This window comes from Necator americanus, chromosome V (genome assembly GCF_031761385.1).
Source record: "Necator americanus strain Aroian chromosome V, whole genome shotgun sequence".
NCBI classification, from domain to species: Eukaryota; Metazoa; Nematoda; class Chromadorea; order Rhabditida; family Ancylostomatidae; genus Necator; species Necator americanus.
This window is the reverse complement of record NC_087375.1, coordinates 29,774,497-29,793,975: the sequence shown is the minus strand read 5'-3', so window position 1 is coordinate 29,793,975 and position 19,479 is coordinate 29,774,497. Positions and strand designations below refer to the sequence as shown.

Below are 19,479 nucleotides of genomic sequence, written 5' to 3'. Positions count from 1 at the left end.
AGTAAGATAAGGAGTGTCGGAGACCTTTCTTGTTCAACCTTGCTGTTGACGACATAATGCGAAGAACAGTTGAGCAGTGTCCCGCCTATGCCGTTTCAATACCATCTACACGTTCCTTGGTCGATCTCGAGTACGATGTAGTGATATTTGCTTCAAGCAATGGGAGGTGCTAACATGCCGTCGACTTTGTATCGAAATTAACTGCAGCTTACGATTTATGACTCCGCTCCGATAAATGTACGCAGAGGTGGGTCTCTGTGAGACCTCCAGCAAAAATCAGGATGAACGGTCAACCAATATTTAGCTTGTAGACGAGTTCTGGTAATCGGGTTCCAGACTGAAAAACGGCAGCAGCTACGAGAGAAAAAATAAGCAAAGATGCGCTAAGGCCATATCTGCATTCAACTCTTTAGCGAAGTGTCTGTGGTCGATCCCCATCGCTAACAATGTCAACTTATCCGCAGTTTACCCTATCATGATGCATGGATTGGAAACTTGAGGAGGGCCGTTGATGATGATAGAGAAGCTTGAGTGCTGGAGAAGCTTGGAGAGAAAACTGTTCAGATGACTGTAAACTTTTTTGTCAATGGTGTGCCACAGCAACTCTCTTGGCGCTATCTTGGTCACATTATAAGAAGACCATCAAATCGCCGTGTCGGAGGTGCCTCGAGACTCTACTTGGAGCCACTGGACGTAAAAGAAAGTTCTGGAGAGAAGTGGTGAAGGAGGACCTTAAAGGCATCACCCCACGAATCTGAGGTGGTACGGATTTCAAGTGGAGTATTCGTATACGGAATAGTAGATTATGGAGAGCAGTGTGATTCCGTCCATTTCTTCCTATTTGCCGTAAAAAAACAGCTCGGAAGATGCGGCGCGTGCACAAGGCTGGCGCTCTCCAATCAAACTCTTCGTAGAAAATAGCGCGCCAGAACGCTCGAAGTCGTATCTTTTTACTTTTACGGACCGCTTTTTACTGCATTTAGGAAGAAATGAACGGAATCACCCTTCTCTTAATAATCTACGATCTCGTGTACCGATACTCCACCAGAAATCCGTACCGCTCCAGATTCGTGGGCTGATGCCTTTAAGAAACTTGGCGTCGAGACGCACTTAAGGGAAAATTTAAAGTTTTGCAGGATATGGAACAGCGACGAATGACTATATTCTGTGCGAGCTCTGGCTGAGCATATGAGCTCGAAATGTGTTGAAGGACGACTCACCTGAGCGAAGATGCGGATAATTCGCCTTAGGCCATATCATCCGCCCGCGTTTAAGTCAAGTCAAATACTATGTTTTCCGATCGTCTGGGACAAAACCCTTGAGCTTTGAGCTCCGTAAACAAGGAAGTAGACAAGACAGGAACTGTATCCTTGTTTTTTGTTTCTATTTTAAATGATTGAGTTCTCAAATAAAGGCGACAGTTCTTGTGTTTGAGAAAGTTGTTGCGGCCTTGTAGCAGTCTCTCCAGGAAAAAATTGTATAGTTAATTTTGAATAACTTATTTTCGAGGGACGATGAATATTGAACGCTTCGAGTAGAAGAAGAAGTTTAACATTTTAGGTATAAGTTCAAAATATTTGCTTCCTATCCTAACGTAGGCACTCCCGTTCATGGAAGAGAACCTGAATGTGGAGGTTGGCACATGCGAGGTCCATTAAACAGGATGCCTCTACACAACTCCTCCGTGACTGTCCTCCACTAGGATCGTGGCCGCATATGATTAAAAATAAATAGAGTAACTGTAATAACTGAATTAGTAAGTTTTAAATGAAAGTACATAAGCTACAGAAGTTGTTGTCGCGAAAAATATGAGCAACAAGAGAATAAATCTACCACTTTGGATTTATTAAAATGATAAGAAATGAAAGTTTTTTTGCTAAATTTTGACACTATTTCATACCGATAAAGTAGAGCTTTACACACGAACCTTTGTTCATTTATGGAAAGCTTATTTTGTACCCTTTTCAAATGTTTATAAAGTTTCAAATAAAGTTTAATTCAAGTAGCTCCTTCTGAAATATCTAAAAAGTCTAGGAATTTTCGAAGCTCATCGGCTACCCAATGGACAATTCCACGTTTCTTTTTTTAGTACGCTCGATTAACTTTCAACTGCATGTGCTATCTTACGACATCTAAAAACTCTTGAATGATATTGCCTCAAGGAATACTTTGTGACCGTTTTTTTTCAAATTTAATCATATAAAAACACAGTCATTCGTTGATTATTGACCCTGCGAAGTATTTGAATGGGGTTCTGAGGGAAGATGCGGCATTTGAGAGGGTAAGTCAAGAATTGCTTCGATTTTTTTCCCGGATTAAACGATGGAGATAACCTCGGATTGCTAGGTTTCAATTTCAAAAAATCAGTAGTAATTTTAAGTACGGCTAAAGCAATTGAAGAAAAAAGCTATGTAGACAGCATGTCAAGTTTACAGGATGTTGAATATGGGTACTACTAAAAATTCCACAAACTTGCAGAACAAGAAAATTTTCTACCAACTATGAAAATCACTACAAAAAAAACTACATTTATCAAAATTCTCTAACAGGAACTAGCATATGATAATTCGCTGATTTCTCTGTGCATGTTTACGTTTCAGAAACAATAAAAAACGGTCATAAATCATAAATCGGTCAAAATTAATAATCGGTCATAAATTTCACTACCCATTAATTATCTCTATCTTAGTTATGCTTTTTCATAAGGTAGAACCATTCAATGAATAAGTCCATTTAAATAAGTGATAAATTAGAGGAATCCACCTAGATCTTTTCACCTCTATTTGAATTTCAAGTGAAGTTGTTTTGAAATATAAAAGGATCTGAACCCGTCATCACTGCTTCTGACATTAAATGAAGGTGACAGTTAGTTTGGCCGATGGGACGGTCGCCCTCGCCCTCGTCGATGCTCGCTAGCACCTGATTAGAACCTGTTTCTCCAGACGAACGTACGATAGCGACCGATGACCGTGAAGAAGCGATCATGCGCGATTATTATCCAACACAATCGAATCGTCGTTCATTCCCGTCTCGTCTACTTTTTTCCCCACTCCTCCTTCAGCGCTCCCTGTTTTTCTTCCTTCATTCAATGTCAGTATTCTTGATCATTATCCTACAGGTTTCAATAGGAACGATCATTGCTGTGAAATTTCAGGAAATTTTGCTTAAAAAAGAATCATATACATTCCCTTTAATAACATCTCAACGTCTATGTAATTTTAACATAATGTATTTTGTTTTCCACATAAAACAGATATTAATAACATGCGATTTTGTAAGATCTGCTGTTCCTGTTGTAGAAGTTGACGCCGTTTCTGCTAACATTCGCTTAGCATATCCTCAACATTTTGGAAATGAAACATCATTCACAAAATAAAAAAAAAACTGACTGCTCTGCAGTCACTTATTTATTTGTCGTCTGCCTAGATATTATCGCAAAAAAAAATCACAGTATTTATTTCTGAAGAAAGCAAAAGACGTGTACCATAAGGCAAAGCAATAGAAAAACAAAACTTAACAGAAAATCAAAAATTCTTAGCAAAATGAACGAAGAAAAAGAAAAAGCCCTAACAATACGTGCGAACGTATTTCAAACGTATATCGTAACGTATATCTGATTTCTATCCAGAACCGACTTTTCAAATGTGAAGAAAACAAAGAGGTCCGGATCTTATAGAATTGAGATTTTCTTGGAAAAAAAAACCAACGACATTCATAATAATATAGCAAATAAATTCCTGTTATTTATTATCTAACATACACCAAATATGTACGAAAAAAAAATTAAAAAATCTGTAGGAGTCAAAGGTCTGAGTTTCCGCAATATTTCGGAAAAGAAGCACTTCTCAATGAACAAGATCCCTTCTCTTCTTCAGCTCCTCTCATAAGACCTCTTTTCTAAAACAACTCGGTAAAGTGCTTCAAAAAGACCCCTACAAATAATCAATTCGGAAAGTTTATCTTTTAAAAAAAGTCAGTTTATGTCTTCATCCTACTCTTAGTGAGTTCATATCAACTCCAGGTTTATTTTCCGTATTCGCTTAGTGACATGATGAATGAGGACGAGATTTTTGCAGAATAATACAGAACATTTCTTTTCCTTGCTCGGAAAAAAATTGAAGGGACCGGTTACCTCTTCAAATGAGCTATCTCCCAAAATTCCATTGGTTTTTTTTTTCTCGTTTCGAAACTCTATTATTCTTCTTTAAGAAAGAACCGGTTATCGTGAACTACCATTTTCAACAATTGCGTCGATTTTACATACACTATTAGGATCTATTAGGGGTGTGAACACTCTGAGTGCTATTATCCTAGTTAGTGGACGAGTTCACCCGGAATTTTTCAGCGGACAGATCCCCTCAAAACTAGACGAGAAAAAAATCCTAAGCTTATTTTTCGATCATGAGACGGTGAGATTGGACCGAATTGCCATCCCAGATTCGAGAAACTCAACAATTACCACTGACTGATCGATCACGAGAGCGAATCACTCGAATGTTCCGTGAAATCTCATCAAATCAAACGCCTGGATTAAAATCCAGGTCGAGGTATCAAAATAGACTTCTGATTATTTTCTTCTTTTAAAACTTTTCTAAAGTAAGCTATTTTTTCTAGTAGGACTTTTTTCTAATAGGAGCACTAGCAGTGTATAACCAGCTACAGTAGGCTTCACCCTGAAAACGTGTTGATTTTCTCAGGACCTCATAAGGTGCGTGGCAACGGCCGTAACCTAACACCTCAGTTGTCAACTTTGTTACCTGATAACCATCTCGGCAAGACACGTAAATGTTTGTTTAGCGTGTTTGATCGTGTTTGTAGAGAATCGCCTATTAACCCTTACATTATACCTTACCCATGAACTATTTTTTTTCGGAAGAAATTTTTTCATTGTTTTTTTTTGAATATTTTTTGTGTTTCCTCAAAAATTCACAAACGGTCAAGATATCTGTTACAGGTAAGGTTTCCATTAGAAAATAATTCCTAAAAAATTCCATTTTATCAGAAAACTCGTTCAAACTTATCAAATTAAATAACTAGTAGGTTATAGAGTATGATCCGCGTAATAGATCAATTAATAGATCAATAAGAAACCCTTTTCTGATTAAGCTACGTAGCTGGACCGTAACCGGTCAAGAACGATAGTAGGAATGACATAGAATTATAAATAAAACGCTGATCATCTTTATCTTTTATCCTATTGAAAAATTATCATAGAAATTTCTGCCAGAAAGAATTCTTAAGGACGTTTAAGAGGGAACTTCTAGGTTTCCAGCACTGTACCTGTCAAGATTACCAAAACTTCCTGTAAACTTTCATGCATTACCATACTTTACTTCTAATTCGAACATTATACTATCCTTATTTTCAACTGATTAAACCTAATTCCTTGAATACCGCTAAACAATCTACTGTGAAAAAGTGCTGTAACCGTCAGAAATAATAAAATTTATTTCTCTTGCTTTTATCCACTCACCTTACAACAAACCTATGGAAAACTTAAAAAGTGGCAGTATGTACCTTGCGGTTCGGCTGGAAGCACTCTGCATTTTTTTTTCCTCCTCAAACTTTACTAAGAAGTGGGAATTTCCTCTCTATTTCACTGCTCCTTATTTAATCATTATGGGAAACGGTTTTTGCCTCTGGTTATTTTTAAAACTTTGCGATTTTCACTAGTAACCAACAAATGTTGCTAACGTAACTTTTTCATTACAATTTCACTCGCATACTCAAAAAAAAGAACTAAGTCAATGGTGTGGGAGCTTTTTGCTGAAAGTGGTTTTTATGTTCCTCTGCACCTTCTTTTTTTACGTTGAACATACGCCGTATACGCTCCGGAATGCGCACAAAATGGAAAAGCTCTTGCAGAACATTTTTTCAGCTTCGTTCCTATGAATCCTTGAATCTTCCACATTAAAGTTGCTACGGTAGCCGTTCCTCTAGTGAAATCACGTTTGCACGATCAAAGCAAACATGGCGGCGTCCGATAGCATCAACTGGTAAACCGGCTAATTTAGCCGCTCCGCCTTATGGACTCCAGATCCGCTGCCGATAGTGCCATCATTGTGTTTCATTGTGTACCGCGTTCTACCATTCACTTCCTTGAGTGTTCGTCCGTGTGTGGAGCTCTGCCGAAGCTGACTTAGCGCTTAGAGTCAGAATTTCTGCGTTTACCATTTTCAGCGTGAAAAATTAGCTTTTCTGGAAAGTTGAGAGAAGAGAGAAAAAGAGAGCAAAGAGAGCTCTACAGTAGAAATCAGAAATGGACAATCCATTCCGAAAAACGCAAATTCTCAAGGTATTTTTTATTGCTTTACCTGCTTTTCGCTATAACATCAATATTTTTGAAGGAGAATTCTCTTTTTTTACTAATGCAAGGAGGAGTCCTTCGATGGAGGGTATCACAACCGATATCGAGACGAATGTTTAAGATCCTTAGCGCACAAGCAAAGCCAGGAAATGTGGTTTCGTCAACCCTGGAGGGGGAGGGAGGAAATTAAAGAGCAAGAGAGATTTATGGGTTTCTATCGAATGGTACCAAAGATTATAACAAAAAAATGGTTTCTAAAATTCGCCTTTTCCCGGAGCACTCTCTTCTAGTTTGCCCGAACTTCCAGAAGTTTCCAGGAGATTTCTGTTAAATTAATTATCGGGACGCTTTGTAGAAATTCCTCTAACCCTTGAAAGCTCTGAGCAGTTATTTGAAACGGTATATCTAACGATGACCTTCGTTACTATTGGGGCAGATTTTGGCGTCGGAGCACCCAGTTATTTCAGAACCTCAATCAAAACTGGTAATGAATGCTAGAATTTCTGGATGCACCAGTACTACGATACATTTCTGTTAGCCTGTCTTACAGTACAGTACCTTGTCCTTCGCAGTAATTAGGTGCATTTTGAACGAGGAACTCCTGGCTGCCACACATTTTCTCAACGATCATTCATTGCTGACTTGTTTTTGGGTTGTTTACTTCCGCAACCGTGCACCTATTATGTTTGTCTGTTCTTAGTTCTTAACAACAGATGATAACAATCCTTCACCTTTGAGTCTGATTCAATTTGAAACTTGTCGGAGTTTATTCAATGCTCTTTGTTGGGGATCTAACGAATTTAAGAAACGCTACCGGTTCTTCTCAAGTACAGTAACCCCAATTCAATCTAACAAAAATAAAACTGAAGTGATATTTTGATCAGATAACACCACCAAAAAACTTGCTAAACTTTATTCAACGATCTTTGATCGAGAAAATTTAACGAACATTGCCAGTTTTATTCAGGTAGTGTGAATTCCATTAATCAAGTTCGTCTAATATGATCATTTTGATCAAATAACATCAGTCATCCCTGTTATTAGTTGGTTATTACCAACATTATCGTCATTCTTCTCTATTTTAATTTTTTTATTTATCTACTTTTTCTCTCGATTTACATCCAGACGGTGGTTCAAACTCAAACAAACAATCCTGAATACACGGCTTAGTCAAGCTTCCTCTTCTGGCGCTTCGTGCCGCTTCTGAAATATGCTCTTTAATGGTCGATTTTTTGAAATAGTACTACTATTATATACCGTATGTGCATGTGTAAACTCTCCTCCACCCCAAGTGCCAATCGCGTGTCACTCACCAATTGAGAGGCAATATTTATTTATTTATTTAAAATGGTGGTTTCTATCAGGTCTCCTGGGGGTAGGTTTTGAGAAATTCCGAAGCTCCAAAACGCCTGCACGGTTGACCGTTCAGAACAGCCATAGCCAGAGAATCTTCCATCTCTGCGTTGTTAATGAACTTCCATTATACTTGTCTGGGAGAACAGAAACACTGATTAGATCGCCTTGGCAGGTGCAGTAAGTAGCTATATAGCCCATATATGCATTTATAAATCTGAAAGCTTTGAATTAAGCTTGAGCGCAGTTGCACAATCCCGTAGAATTAATCCAACCAAATTTTGCTCATGATCTTTCTTTCCTTATAAGACACTTAGGGTTGACTGGGTCACAGCAGTTCTTCTCGGTGAACTGGGCTAAGCATGAGGAATACGAAGGTAAAAAAGCTAACTAAAAGAGGGCCACTTGCACTGTTTGTAGAAGAAAATTAGCCTACTTTAAGTAAGATAGAAAATAACTTTTCGCTGTTTTTCCCGTTCTTCAGGTGCAATTTCTGCATTATTTGTCTTTTTTTTTAGATCTTATGCTTCTCTTTTGCATTATTTCACGTATTTCACTTTACATAGATAATTGGGACGTAGATGAGGTTCGACCAGTGAGTCTTGGTCTAAGAGAGAACAACACTGCGCACCAACCTCGAAACAACTCGTACTTTTCGCTTCTAAACGTTCACTTCCTTCAGAACATAATGACGCTGCATGACGCACGCAAAAGTAGGCGTTCTTCAAGGCCACGCCCATCCCTGGTTCGCTATTTATAGGATCGGCTCGGTTGACGACACCCAGACATATAAATTACCTCTCGTTTTTTTATTTGTGGTACGGTAAGATGCCTGATACGCAGTCTATCCATTTAGTGCTCGGTTTCTCTCGTTCTTATCGATGACGGTCCTTTTATCAGTGGAAATATGTGGCAACTTCCGTCACTTCACAACCTCGTGGCTACGGAACGTTCCGAATTTCTTTCTGCTTTCTATTGTTTCTGCTCGGTTACTGTAGGTCGACCTTTCAGAGGGGAATTCCCTGGTTAGTCGCAATTTTAAGGAGTGTCATCAAATAACGCTGTGTTGCCTCAACTAACATATAGGAGGGACATTAAAAATATTGTGGAAATCACCTTGTCATAAATCTGCAGCGTTAGCGACTAGGCTTTTTTCCGTAAATTAGTGTTGTTCTAACAGCATTTCTTATCTACAACTTGATTTCGCAACCTCACAGAATCAAATTTTGTCTTAGGTCCTTTAACTGACAAGCTAACTTTATCTTCTAACTTGTATCAAGAGATCCACACATTTATTACGTTTCTATTTTTAATGCGTTTCCGAACGTGAGACATTCTGGGTGAAATTCCCAGAGTCTGCAAATGCAGAATACAACTACGGTTTATTTGTTGGTTCTAAGGAGATGCTATAATCGTGTTCAAACTGTCGCCAACGCGACGAAGCCGTTCCCATTGCTGAGAATTTTTCCCTCTCCATATGATGACAACTCGGACGGAGATGAAGTAAAAAAAAAAGAAACTCGGTCATAATCATTTCCAGTTCATTTCAATCAAAAAAATTATCGTATACATAGCCTTCGTCGCCAGCTGGCGTTGTCTAACGAAACCTCAAAACTCACTCCCTCTTCATTTTTGCAAATGAATCTCCTTCGTGACCTCAGCGGTCGTAACCTTTCGAAATCGAACATTTCTACAACATTTTTCTTTTCTCTACGTAATTTACTATGTCCTACGAATTTAAATCAAGGATTTACTTCGAATATTCCTAGCGAAATGTTTACATTTATTTACGCATTCGCTTAAATGTGGGAAATTTCAAATTTTACCAAAGTGAGTATATCAAACGGAATGGGAAATGTTGCTGTAATGTTGTTAGTAGAAAATTATTTCAAGGTTAGAAAATTTGAAGCGTGAGAAACGGTACGGTCGGGAAACGAAATGCGACGTGTTTGTTAGCAAATTAAAGAAGAGGAAACTTCCAGTATTAACAAAAATAAATCCGAGGAAGTTCATCCGTCTTCGCAGATGTTTCAGAGCGGTTTATTCATCCAGTTATTTGCATGTAAAATAGCGGGAAAAACTGACAAGGACGTAAAAAAAATCACGTAAAAAACGTTGAGAATCCCTAGAAATAGGATAAAAGCCAGTAAATCCCGTCTCCTACTTTATTCATACTTTTTATTGCTTTTTGTCGCTAAAAATGGGAAAATCCAATCTTGGATGTTGGCATCGATGCTACCCTACAAGGAATTTGGTTCCAACATCCAAGACATCAATCATTGAGAGAAAGATCGTGCGAGACGCTTTACATCCTACTGAAAAGGATTACGGTCTATTCACAATGAATCAGTGTATGTTTCTTTTTTGGAACATCCTCTAATCATCCAGAACGATCCGCGATTTCTAGCATTCCTATTACATCATTCACAATAGATTATTCCATCCTTCATTCTTTTTCTTCTCGTTTTTTTTTTTGACGATTAATGCGGTTGCTGCATAAATTCGTCTCTGTTTCCCATACGCTCTCATGCACGTATTCACCATTATCCGGTAACAATCAACGATTGCATGAGGCACGGATTTCCTGCCACTGCGCGGCTATTATCTGACCATGTTTCTTAGTTTTGGAGTAGATTGGGTAGCTGGCTGGAAAACACGCCGACATCCATAGTATTATATTATTCCTATTAGTTAGGAAGTTTCAGTGGATTCTAACTCTCCTCTAACTCCCTGATCAGATTGCTTTCTGGCAAAAAAAAACCAGCAACTGGAACTAAATAAAAAACTAAGAGTAACTAATCTAAAAGTAAAAAAATATATCCATAAAAGTAAAAAAAATGTATTTGTAAAGTGTAAAAATGTATAATAATGATACATCCATGAGTCGTTAATTTGTTCTGAGCCCCATTTTTGGAGTTGACACTGCTTGAGGGTTCTTCGGCTAGAAATATACGGTTCGGTATGAATTTTGTTACTTATGCAGTAATTTCGCATGGCTATAAAGGAGGAAGAAGGTCCAAGCATGTATTTTACGTTGTCTGGAAACGTTCAAAAACTGTTGGATCTTCATCTGGTGGTGGTGGAAGGAAACAGGCTTTCAGCTGCTGAATTGGAGGGACATTTGAGGAAGCATCCTCTTCTAAGTATTCCTCTAATACGGGCACGTAACAACTGGGAACAGCACCGACAGACCATGGATTCTTAATTGGACGGCAAATCCGTTTAATTGTTATGCTGCTTAACAATACCACTCTATATATTTGTACTTATTTATTTATTTGAAAACATCTACTTGTGTAGCATAAATAAAAAACAAGAAAGAGAACAGAGCTCGTTAGAATTCCACCTAGTTTTTGCACTGCAAAGTTGGCTCTTTAGCATATTTTGTGGTTGGTAGGCAGGTCATTCTTCCGCTATAAAAGGTGAGAAATCCTTACATTTGTGCCTTTTTCCAAGCACAGAACACTGTAGCAAAACTTTCCAGAATTCGGCTGACCAACTTCCCCTCCCGACCAACCAACCTATGTACTTGTAGTATCAGTCATCCATTTTCCCATATCTTACGCACTAGCTACATATTGTAGTTGCACGTCATTTTATGTGTTCAAAGTACGGTATCACCTTGTCAGATAACAGGAGACTTTTTCCAACTATCAGCCGAGATAACCTTTCAGGCCCGTAGCCTTCAATGGACTACTATCAAATCACACAATCATAAAGACCTAATTGAGAACAGCTAATATACAGAGAAATAATCCTATAGTTTTCCTTTTTTGTCATTGTAGACAATCATCGATGTTCGATTCTCGTTCAAAGGCTGCGTATCACAAAAATTGACTTAGTGTGAAGGAAACCTGGTGGAAAAGACCGAGCCCAAGGCATAGACAGCGTATGGACGTGGCTTCGCTCAATTTTCCCTCGTTTTCTTGAAAAATGACGTAGGAAATAGCACTTATCCCTACGAGGTGCGTGAAAGCGCCCCACTCAGCACCGTTGTGTCCATTGTGCACGCAACGCATCCACCAGAAAGCGGTCGAGAATCAATGTGATCTCCTCATCAGCCTTCAAGTGAAGCCGCTAAGTAGGCTGCTGAGCGAGCGGAAGCGTGTACAAGGAGTCGTGTGCTAAGGCACCTCGTGGGAACAAACGTTTTTTCCACGCTATTTTTCAGGATTAGGGCGGAGCTGAGCTTATATACGCTTATATTCTTTACTCTCTTGTACTCTCTAATCTTAAATATAACCTGAAGTCTAGGTCTAGGTGTAGTCTAGTCAAGTTTTTCACCAGGTTTCCAAACCTCTCCAAACCCTTTCCAAACCTCTTCATGATACGCTGTCTTGTTTGAGAGCAGGAAAATCTTATTATTCTACTCTAGGTATCTAGATGAAGTGCATCCGGAATCACATTATGAAATTAACTCAGAGAGTTGTTCTCATGTGCATACTGCTTCACATCCGGTTCATAATCTTTTTTTTAAGTAACAAGACATAAAGACGTCCATAGTGTACCTCATTACCTTTAATTTCTGTCCACATTTCGGCAGAAAAAAAAAGAATTAGAAAGTTCTAAATTTCCCCTCTAATCGCAACGAATTTCCTTCTAAATCAGAAATTCACTTGAAGATTCGAAATTTATCCATCATATGACAAACCAGCCGCAATACGTCTAGTAATTGTCCAGTCATAATCCTAGTTTAATTGTCCTTTCATTTTGCACAATTACACTAATTTCCAAATAAGAATTTTCTTCCACAATGCAGATGTTATAGGGTAATGACATGGGTGTCCATGACAAAGTTAATGATTGACCATATTTTTGGATGTTTTTTTAAATTCTTTCGCGTATCCATCCATAAAGGATTACTGTAACAGTCTTCGTTCAATGCACTCTACAATAATGACGTAGCCACCGTTCTGTCTGTCCTGAGGATGGAGGCTGGTAGATCTTAACTAAAGACGCTCTTCGATATTCATTGCCTCAACCTTTTTCCATACAAGTTTTTATATACGTGACTTACTCCAGCGGTCATTTTATATTCCTTTCATCACCTAGCCCAAAATCCAAGAATCCTTCTACACTCAATGTTTTTTTAAAGAACTGAAGGTATGACGCGTAGTTCTATTCCACTATAAATATCAAATAGTATATTTGCTTATTATTTATTTTTTCATTATATTATTATATTTTATTTTGTATTGTTATTTCTTTAGTTATTTTTATTTGTTTTTATTTCATTTCACTTTATTTTCACATACTGCACAAAAAAAGAAAAAAGAAAGCACGCTTTGCCTGAGTCGGAACATTTAAAGAGAATCAGGACCCAATCCCAATCTTCAACGGAATCTGCTGTGGTCCTTTCCGCGGCTAATAAGAGGTCAAACATACAAATATATCAGTGTATTTATCCTCCCAAACAAATCTGGCACGGACGAAGGAATTGTTTGTTTCTCAGTGCGGGGGAGGAGGAAGAACTGATGCAGCAATGATCTTTTACCACTGATTTATTTGAATAAAAAGTCTGGAGATCTACGTAAAGAAGCACTACGAATACAGTAGACGTTACATACTAGTTTATTCACTCATTATGTGGAAAGGAAAGTTTAGATAGGAAAAAAACAAAGCAAAGAGGAAAATATGACATAAAACTTATATCCTGACACTGAAAAAAAAATAAACAGCTATATTTGACATTTGCATTATGGTGCACCTGAGGCGAAATATCAGCAAAGTGAGCCAGAAAAGTTTCTATGATCGGACAAATGATCATTGCAGGAGATTCTCCTTTTCCTTTCTTTTTCTTTCTTTCTACAGCTTTGTATGCCTCATTATACCCTCTGCTGCATATTCTCATTCTCGACACTACTCTTTTTTTCCTCTAAAAAAAATTTCCTTATTCTCAATATCATCTTGAGATCTTTGTTTGGGCCACTTCTTACAGAAGATGATGAAAATGTTCAGAGGTTTTTACAGAATTCCTCTTAAATTCGGCATTGTTTGACTGAAGTGCAAGATTACTTGGTCAAGCGATTCTTCTTCCATTTCTGTAAAAATTTATATTCACACAAAATTTTAAGCTGAAAGACCAAAACTGATTTTCACATCAATTACGTTGGATGTTGTGTATGTTTCTGTGTTGTTGTTTTTGTTGCATATGTTGTTTGACTAGAAGCTGTCAACTATTTGGATTATGGGCGTATCTAATTTTATGCAGAAGTTGTAATATATCTCTACTTCATCGCGAATTAATTTGCGCTTATAATGTTCATTAATTGACCCGCCGTACAATTATAGATCACTACTTCACCAATTTCCAGGTAATCATGCCAGCTGAAAGCGGCTTTGTCTCGTCGGATAGCGCTAGTGAGGAAGCATGCGACCATAAGGTGAGTGGAAAATTCCGAAATGGAGAAGAAAGCGACTTGCTGCTGATAAAATGCGACGAAGCTTCATTTTTTGTTCATTTCAAAAAAAAAGATTTTCATGGGATTACCGTACTGTGCTGCACATTACGACGATCACAATAATGAAGCTCAATATAGTAAGATCAAAACGACATGAACCATGGTACAGTTGCGTTAGCGGCTGCGCCCTAAGCGGCGCCGTGGAGAAAGCAGTTGGAATCGGGGTTAGAGCATGTCGAACTTCAGCGAAGAATGGTGTTAGCGATGGCCCTCACTCAATCCTGAGCTGCTTACGCAACTGCACCGTGGTCCATGTCGTTTTGACCCTCCTACATATACATGTATTCTCAAGTCCCTGAATACCAGGGTATCTCCTGTATAATACAAGAAAATCTGCTCAACAACTTATTACGCTGCTTCCAACACTTTTTTCGTTTTTCACTTTCTTTTCATCTATTCTAAAGAGCTGAGGGTATTGTTCTCCTAATTGCTCGAACCACTAGACGATCTCCCTTTACTGGATCACCTACATTATTCCTGACTCATGAAAAACAATTCTAATGGCCAAAAGAGAAAAAGAACACTGAATGTTTCTTCAACACATGAACCAACAAACTCACTTCCACTCATCTCCAGTGATATTGACATCGGAATACTCCTACAAACTGACCTACAAAGTGTATGAGCAACATTTCACAGAAATAAAACGTAATATACATCCAAACAGTGAGACAAAAGACTGCTCGAGGCTTAAATGTTAGTGTAAACGGGCTTCAAAAACACGATAATGACGACGTTGATCTGGCGTGTACAATAGTTACACGCAGCACTGACAGAAGAAAAAACATTGCAAGTGTTCTGGATCTCAGCGAAAGATCCGTGTACAGCTTGGATAAAATCACCAGCCAATGAACTACGCCCCAGCTTTAAGTTCATCATAATTCGCGAATAATTAAACACCTTATGGGGGTCGCGAACACTAGCTTGGTTGTTACCTGCACCTGGTGGCCTTGTTTTCACAAAACGCAATAAAGCATCTGACTATAGGCCTTGGAAACGTACGATGTTATGTAAGTAGCATTATTATATGATAAAAGTTTCGTGAATATTCCAAGAAATGCTGTCGTCCATCACACTGGCAGACAGTTTACGACATCTTGTGAACCTTGAATCGAAATTAATTGCAGTTTATGCATTTTTGCTCTGACAAATGCAAGCAGATGTGGATGACCACGAGACCCTCAACGCGAATCAAGATGGACGGAAAAACTGTAGAACTCGTGGATGAGTTCTGTCATTTGGGCTGTATGCTGAAAAACGATGGCAACTACAAGAGTGGCGTCAAGCAAAAATGCGTTGAGGCCACTTCTGCACTTAATCCCTTAACCAAGGGACCGTGGTCGACCTCCATCGCCAAGAAAGTAAAGCTGCGAATCTAGCTATCCGCAATTAGCACTGCCATGATGTACGGATTGGAGGCTTGAGCAGCGCCATCTACGGTGAGAGAGAAGATTGACTGCATGGAGAGAAAGTTATTAAGACAACTGTTAGGCCACTTCTCGCCGATGCTCCGGCATCTTGCTCGGTCCGCTGAAGTAGTCACAAGGAAACCGTCTGCACTTCTTTGTTCACGTCATGAGGAAAATGTCTGATCATCTTGTCCACTTTGTACTGAGGATTCTCCCAATCTTGGACTGGAAAAGGCCTCCTGGTTGTAAAAGAAAGTTCTGAACGGAAGTGGTAAAGAAAGAGGACACTTGGCACTGACACGCACTTTACTCGAGACGTAAAGTTTCGCCGATTATGGAATAGGAACGGAAGGATGGATTCTATGCGAGCTCCAGCTGAAGATCGAACAGAATGGGCTTGGATATGTCTAAGGACGACATGCGGATAGCCGCGTTAGGTCGTACCGTCCGCCCGCTGTTTTAGTCAGCTAAGTCTTGCAGTTCAAGTTTGATTACATTCCCACAGGTCGCTTAGGATTACCGTCAGACCGAGTTTCAAATCGCTGAGCTTTTATTAAGCTTTTGATATTCTTCTATGTTTTAAAATGTCTCGAGTAGTGGTAAAATTGTCTAGTTTTAGGCTATAACAGAGCTCAAGAAAGAAAAGTCTCATTTGGAAAACATGGCTTCTGCATATTCATCAATTATTTCGCACGTTGGAGAGGACGTGAATAGACAAGGACTATTAAAAACACCAGAAAGAGCAGCTAAAGCTATGCTTTTCTTCACGAAAGGCTACGATCAGCAGTTAGATGGTGAGTTTTTGTTAGTTCATGAACTTAGACATCAAGCTGCTGAACATTTGTCCAAAGAGAAAGAATTTCTTGTAACAGACATTCTCAACGAGGCTGTTTTTGACGAGGATCACGACGAGATGGTTATCGTCAGAGATATTGAAATGTTCTCACTTTGTGAGCATCACTTAGTCCCATTCAACGGCAAAGTACGTTTGATTTTTTTCAACGATATGAGTCAACTTAAATAATGTACATTTTATTTCTCTTTAGGTACACATCGGGTATCTGCCCAACAAGAAGGTGTTAGGTCTGTCAAAACTCGCCCGAATTGTTGAAATGTTCAGTCGACGACTACAAGGTAAATTGTGACCGAAGTGAACGCACTCAGTTTACTTCGTAACCGAAGTAGACTTCCAATGACATAGTTTTGTATGACGGTGCTACTCCCTTTACAGTTCAAGAACGACTTACCAAACAAATAGCGACGGCAATGGTTCAAGCAGTGCAGCCGGCTGGAGTGGCGGTTGTCATTGAAGCAAGGTAAGCGGGGAAAAATGTTATATGTTACCTGTGACTACTATTTATAAAAAAACACTTCAATTTCTGGAGTCAATTTTTGACCTGTCTTCATATCTTTCAATTTGAGAAATGCATTTAAAAATTTCAAGAGTGAAGCCCCCTTTTCATATTACCGAATGCGTCTTTTATTCATAGCAGGGCAAGACGAAAAAAAAAACGAGTAATTAAGTAAAATAGTGAAATACGCGCCATTTATCAATTATTGAGGACGATAGCGTAGGAACGGCTTTGCCTCACCAAATTCCCTACGACGCACCTAACAACGTGCCGCGTTTGCCTATTCTCACATACGTGGCACGTTGTTAGGTACCTCGTAGAGGAATTATGCGATCCCCAAACAATTTTTCCGAATAATTTGGGGGAATGAGCGTAATTGCGCTCATACTCGTGACCTATGCAATTAATCCTCTCTTTTCGTGGAATAATCCGAACACCCTTACTTCCTTGGTCAGCTTCCTTCAGAAACTCGTACAATCCCTGTATAATGACTCGCGGTAGCCACCCGATGTACTATGTCTGTATCTTTATCCTCCTAGAAATATTTGACACCAATTTATCGACCCCTCGATGAAAAGCTTAGTTGGGTTGGAGCGATTTCGAACCATGGATGACGCAATCGCTGTGGGTAATTGATAAAACTTTTCTTTTTCAGCCATATGTGTATGGTGATGCGAGGTGTGCAAAAGATCAATGCGACGACATCGACGTCATGCATGCTTGGTGTATTTAGGTAAAATTCACTAAAATTCTCACAAATATTTTTTGTAGAGATAATTTTATTAATCAATAATATGTTTCGATAGATGCTTACTTCAATCTTTCAGGGACGATCCAAAAACGCGGGAAGAGTTTTTAAATCTAATCAACAAGAAATGACATGGTCATCCATATTAACTACTACGGTATGACCGTGTTACAGTATCGGCGAGTATCTTGCTAGATTTCTTTTCCAAAACTGATAAGTCACGATATCGACGGGTCCACGATCCGTTTTGCTTGTATGTACTGTGTATGTGTGTCCCTCCTGAGACCATTCAGGTTCCGATGGACTGTTCTACGAAATTGGTTTTTCCAAATGATTATTCATAGATAAACATTTCTAAGCAGCAAATTATTTCCTGTAAACTTTGTACATGTCCATACCTTTTCATGAGTATAGTCAGTGCTAAGGGAAGCATTCTGTTGGCATCTTGCCGCCTGCAGCGTCGTCGCAATTCGATTCTTCGACTGGTACAGCAACTATTCTGGAATCTTCGGATAGAGAGTGGTAGCTATCCTGAATGAGGCTGGCATTAGCGCAAGTGTCATCAGCAGAAACGCGTTATTTCCCTATTGAAAACTCACATATGAGTTCTAGAGCACGTGTTGGCAAGGAAATTACTAGGGAGAGCTTCCCCTCAACTGCACACCTTAGTATAGTAGGGTGAAAACGACGTGAACCGCGCGGTGCAGTTGAGTAAGCGGCTGCGCTTCATGCGGCGCGGTGGATGCAGCGGTCGGAATCTAGGCGAGATACTCTCCTCGTTCCTGACTCTCCTCGAGCGGAACGCAACTGCAGCGTATATTGAAGTAGTTCGTGAATCTCCCTTCGAAAATTAGTTGACTGACAAAAAACATAGATATTCCTCCTTATTGCGCATTGTCCTAATCCCTGCGTATACCCAGTCTTAGTAGCCAGTAGGCCAATTCACATATAACCAGTCGTTTCTAAGTTGGCTCTAAAAGGTGACGGTTTCTAATTCTACGAAGGTGTGCAGTTAGAGATACGTTATGCCTTACGCTGAAGGAAAGAAGTACCAGCACATTGCAATCTCAAAAACAGTAACCCATCCGCAACACAAACTGTACGAACGAACAAAGCAAAGAATGCAAATTTCTGGAGAATTAAGATTTAGTGCGGTTTTCTTTACCTTACCCTATTTCAACTAACAGGATGGTAAATTTCACTCTGAATTTCCTGTCCCCGACAAAGTGTAGAGTTCTAGTTTTTACATTGAGTGCAATCTGACCAGGAAACCATTAGTTTTTTCCGAAAGAAATTTCGAAGAAAGAAAAAGAAAGAATTTCCGAAAGAACACCTTATAATAACTCCATGCTAACTTTCTCATACGGAAGCGAGCTATAAAGATTTTATGCTCACCGAAATAAAAGTTAAAAGTGGAACCCTTTTAAAGATTAAACACGAGCTGGAACTTATATTTCAAGATCTAAAACTGATTATAAAATTGCAGGTAAACGTTGCTTCAAATAGAACATCTATTTATCCAAACAAACAGTATCGAAAAAATATCGAGGGCTACATCACAAAAGCTAAGACGATGAAAAAATATATAGGAACAGATAGAAGTCACTCTTTTATTACAAAACATGTGGACCAGGAAGGACGAGGAAAAACAGTAGAACAAATTAATGAAAAGATTGTATTCTATTACCTGGTGTTGTTGATACACATTTCATACAGTTTTGTTTGTGAATATGAATAAAAATTAGTATTTTAAAGACACTGTACACGTCCAAAATGAAGAAACGTACCTAGTATACAGAAACGTTAATATTCAGTAGTGATATTTCTTTGGGATTGTTAAAGTATTCAC

The 19,479-nt window shown here is 38.8% G+C and overlaps 1 protein-coding gene across 1 annotated transcript; it reads left to right on the top strand.

The window, feature by feature from the left end:
• Positions 1–13,980: 13,980 nt before the first annotated feature.
• Positions 13,981–17,761, top strand: RB195_015636 (uncharacterized protein; the record flags this gene model as incomplete). Its single annotated transcript, XM_064206439.1, has 7 exons — positions 13,981–14,043; positions 16,150–16,324; positions 16,403–16,512; positions 16,577–16,664; positions 16,762–16,846; positions 17,538–17,615; positions 17,710–17,761. 7 exons carry the CDS (start codon positions 13,981–13,983, stop codon positions 17,759–17,761), a joined length of 651 nt encoding a protein of 216 aa, XP_064062320.1.
• Between the last annotated feature and the right edge of the window lie 1,718 nt (positions 17,762–19,479).